Raw genomic sequence first — 4,006 nt, 5'->3', positions numbered from 1 at the left:
TGGAAGAGCAAATGGATGGGAGAGTGAGGGGATGGAAAGCCTGCCTTCCTTCCACAACCCAGGAAGAGTGCCCAAGGGGGTCCATGTCATTGGGTTCTCATGAGAGTCATGTCTCCCCTGAACAAAAATAATAGAGACTGTAAAACCCATCAAGGCTTCCCTTCAAGATACCTTAGTTTCCCGACATTTACTGTATCCCTCTAGCCCCGTCTTCCATATCCGCCCGGGACATTATCTGTGTAAGTTTGACTTGATTCCATTCCTGTCTTTCCAATCAGCCGGTTCCCGTGACACCCAAAGGATCGCAGTTGGTGGCCGAAAGTTTTTTCCGTACTCCAGGAGGCCCGACCAAGCCAACCAGCTCCTCCTGCATGGATTCTGATGGTGCTAACAAAACCTCTTTGGGAACTCTCTTTGTCCCACAGCGGAAACTGGAAGTTTCGACAGAGGATGTCCACTAATTGAAAGCTGTTGGCTTAGTCTAATTTTCTGAAGAGAAGATTAATTTAATAGCGAAAATGTACCCAAACTGATTTGGAGAACAGATTTCTTGGAAAATTCTGTAAATATGTTCAGGTTTACTCAATGTCAAAGGAGATACTTGTTTTCATACTTACACACACACACACACACACACACACACACACATTTGTACAAAGCTAAGTCCAGCCTTCAATCCTACAAAATAAAAGTACAATGTTGAACTAAGGTATATTAACTTCTAGGGGGAAAAGATTCATTATTTCAACTGTGCCTATACTATTATGCAAAGTAACTATTAAAGTTTACTACCCTGTGAGTGAATATGTGTGACATGTCTCACACAGCATTCTCTTAAACTTTTTGCACAAAGAAAACGCTGTGTGACATATCATGTTGTATTTTTTTCCATAGGAAAGCTATAGCTATATTTTTTTGTAATATTTTAATCCATTGTTGTTGCAGCCTGTCTTTTTGTAAAGTTTGCAACAATCGTCAATCAAGTCTATGGAAAAATTATTTATAAAATGTACTTTTGATCATAAATTGTTCAAATTAAAACTTTTCTAAAACGTAGTTAATATTTTCATTTGGCCAGTTAAGGCACTGATGGGAGAAAATTAAGATTTATCTGACTTCAGAGGCAAATTCTTTGCAAGAGGAATATACCCTGGGCTCCCTCCTGTGCAGCTGATGGACTATTTCCACCACCCTTTCTCCTTTGAACCTTGCTATTGCTCTGCTCCTACAAAAGTGAAAATGGCCCCAGAGAAGCCCTTGCTTGGCCATGCAGCTAATTCCTGTGTACTTGACCACACCTGGAAGACTGGAAATGAAAAGCCGAAGCTGGAATACTCCCTACCCTGCACTGGCATGACCAGCAACCGTGCCCAACTTCCTGCTCTCCAGAGGATGGTCTGTGACCAATCCTTGTCCACACTTTCTAGATGGTCCAGCTCCAGGCCTAGCAAAACAGCAGTAAGGATTCTAACTTCCTCCACACAAAGGAAACCACCACACTAAACTCCCCTGAGCTCCAAGAGAAGGAATGAGCTACTGTGTGTTAAGTGTGCATGTCTCTGACCTCCATGTTATGAGACAAATCGAACCTTGAGATTTGACAAAGTGCTTTCTCTGGTCCATCATGATCCCTATTTCCTACACGTTTATTTACTATGTTAGGCACTGTCCTACATATTTGAAATTCATTGTCTCTATGGGCTAAGACTGGGTCACGGGGGCTCCCAAGGTTAAAGGAACAAGCCCATGGACACCACTGCTGTAAACAAGGACTCGGCCGTGTCTGTCAGACTTTGTCCTTTTCCGCATCTGCATGCAAATGCATGTCTGGCAGCTCTAATAGAAGCCAGGCATGTTGTTCAGGGAAATCAGCATCCGTAACGTCACCCCTTTCAAATATACATGCTTTGTTTGTACAACCAAGTATAGCTGAAAGAGGGCAAATGTTCACATTGACCCAAAGACTCATTTTCTCGATACCACTAGAAAAGCAATGAGCCATTTCCTCTGAAGTGCCTTTGCCCTTGTTATTTTTGTTTTGTTTTGAATTTGGTATAGGGCACATGTGCTCACTGGAGGGAGACAAAGAGGGAAAGTGAGAAAGCACCTCCCAGAGAAGAACGGCCATGCCATAATCCCTTCTCCATTCTTGGGATTATGGGTACGTGCACATGTGCCCAGCATGTTTTCCAAACTGCCATGTCTGGGACTCAAACAACAGAGTTAGTGTGAAATCCAGCCGCCTTCACCACACCACCAGCTGGCCCCATTTGCCTTTGTTTTTATTTCATTTGGAGGGCATGTGACTGGGGCATGATAGGAGGTGTGGCCTAGACTTGAAGGTACTTATAACAGTTGAGAAGGACAATACATGTGAATAAATAAATGAGGTAAGTTGTCAAATAGTTACAAAATACATAGTTCTACAGAGCCTACTAGATTTGCATATACAGAACTATGGGAGAAATACCAACCCAGAAGAACGCTGAGGAAATGGGACCTCTCACATGCCCCTTCTCAGGCTGAGCTAGAGATTGGAGGCCAAGGCTGTTTATTGTTCCCTTCATCAATTCACATAAAGCGCCTCTCAGGAATAATCAGGAAGAAAGGAGAAATGTTAGATTTCAAAGCAGCTCTGAGGATGGTTCCAATATGGCCACTCTTACAAATCAGTAAATTAACCCATGATCTCCAACCCCTGGTGTTCATATCCCGTGTGGGTATGAGTGGAACCTGTGCCTTGCTTCTAACCAATAGGGCACGGTAAAGTTAACTGGTCGTGTATGAGTTCAGGATTACATTACGTAAGACTGGTGCATCTGACTGGATTCTTTCCCTTACTAGCTTTGTGGAATCAAAGCAGCCACTTCAAGGAAACCCGACAAGGCGAAGAACAGAGGACAATCTCTCGGAACTGAGCTAGTCTATAGCCAACAACCGGCAAGACGCTGAAATCCTCAGTCCTACACAGAGCAGCCACAGGCAACCAAATGCTACCAAAACCTTGAGTGGACTTAGAGCGAACCTTTCACCACATGAGCTACAGATGAGACTACAGCCCTGCCACCATAACTGCAGTCATGTGAGACCCTCAGCAGAGGACAAACCATGCCCAGACTCCTGACCCACAGAGACAGATAACGAATGTTTGCTATTCTGAGCTGTTAAGTTTGAGGTAGCACTGTCATGTAGTGAAAAAGATAACTAGTACAGTCACATAGCCCGATGTTCACAGGTGCCCGTCAATGTCTTTACTCTTGCCCTAGTATCATTTACTGGTTTTGCAGGCATTCATAGCAGTAAACATCCCTAGGATGTGGCAATCTCAAAAGGCTTTTATAGAGGCACTCTCCATTTTATTTTATATATATATTTGCTATAGGATACATGCACTTGCCAGAGAAAGAGACAGAGGGAACGTAATAAAGCACCCCCCAGGAGGGATGGCCACGCAGCAATCCCTTCTTCATTGGCTTCTTCTTTTTTTTTTTTTAATTCTTATTTTTTTTATTCTTTTTTTTTTTTTTTAAAAAGAGGTTTTTGCCATAGGGCACATGTGCTTGCCAGACAGACAGAGAGTGACAGAGAGACAGAAAGCGAGAAATCACCCCCCAAAGGGGATGGTCACGCCACAATCCCTTCTCCTCTCGGGATCTTGGGGCACGCACGCACACACGCCTGGCATGAGTTTTAAGCCACCGGGTCCGGGACGCGAACCGCAGTCGACTACGTGGGAGTCCAGCGACATAGCCATTACTCTAACTGCTGGTCCCCTTCATTGGCTTCTTAGGATTTGGGGCACACACACACACACAACCAGTGTTTTTTTCAAGCTTCTGGGTCCAGGACTCGAACCATGCACTTGGCCATGTTAATAGATAAATCCAGCTGCCTTATCCACCATGCCATCAGCTGTCCCATTTAATTGTTTTTTCTTTATTTCTTCCATGAGAGAAATAGAGACAGGCACTTCACCAGGTCATCACACTGCATTCCACTCCAGTCT

General features: G+C 43.9%; 1 protein-coding gene across 2 annotated transcripts in view; it reads left to right on the top strand.

The window, feature by feature from the left end:
• The window catches only part of E2F8 (E2F transcription factor 8), an 18,397-nt gene extending 17,413 nt beyond the window's left edge, over window positions 1-984 (top strand). For both annotated transcript variants that reach the window (XM_014582690.2, XM_006164849.3), the window contains exon 13: window positions 279-984. In XM_014582690.2, the coding sequence (XP_014438176.1) occupies window positions 279-461 (183 nt within the window). In that variant the 3' untranslated portion in view covers window positions 462-984. The remainder of the gene's footprint in view (window positions 1-278) is intronic.
• The last annotated feature ends 3,022 nt before the right edge of the window (window positions 985-4,006 follow it).

This window comes from Tupaia chinensis, unplaced genomic scaffold (assembly GCF_000334495.1).
Source record: "Tupaia chinensis unplaced genomic scaffold, TupChi_1.0 Scaffold143740_1, whole genome shotgun sequence".
Classification (NCBI taxonomy): Eukaryota; Metazoa; Chordata; class Mammalia; order Scandentia; family Tupaiidae; genus Tupaia; species Tupaia belangeri.
This window is presented reverse-complemented; position numbering and strand designations above follow the sequence as displayed.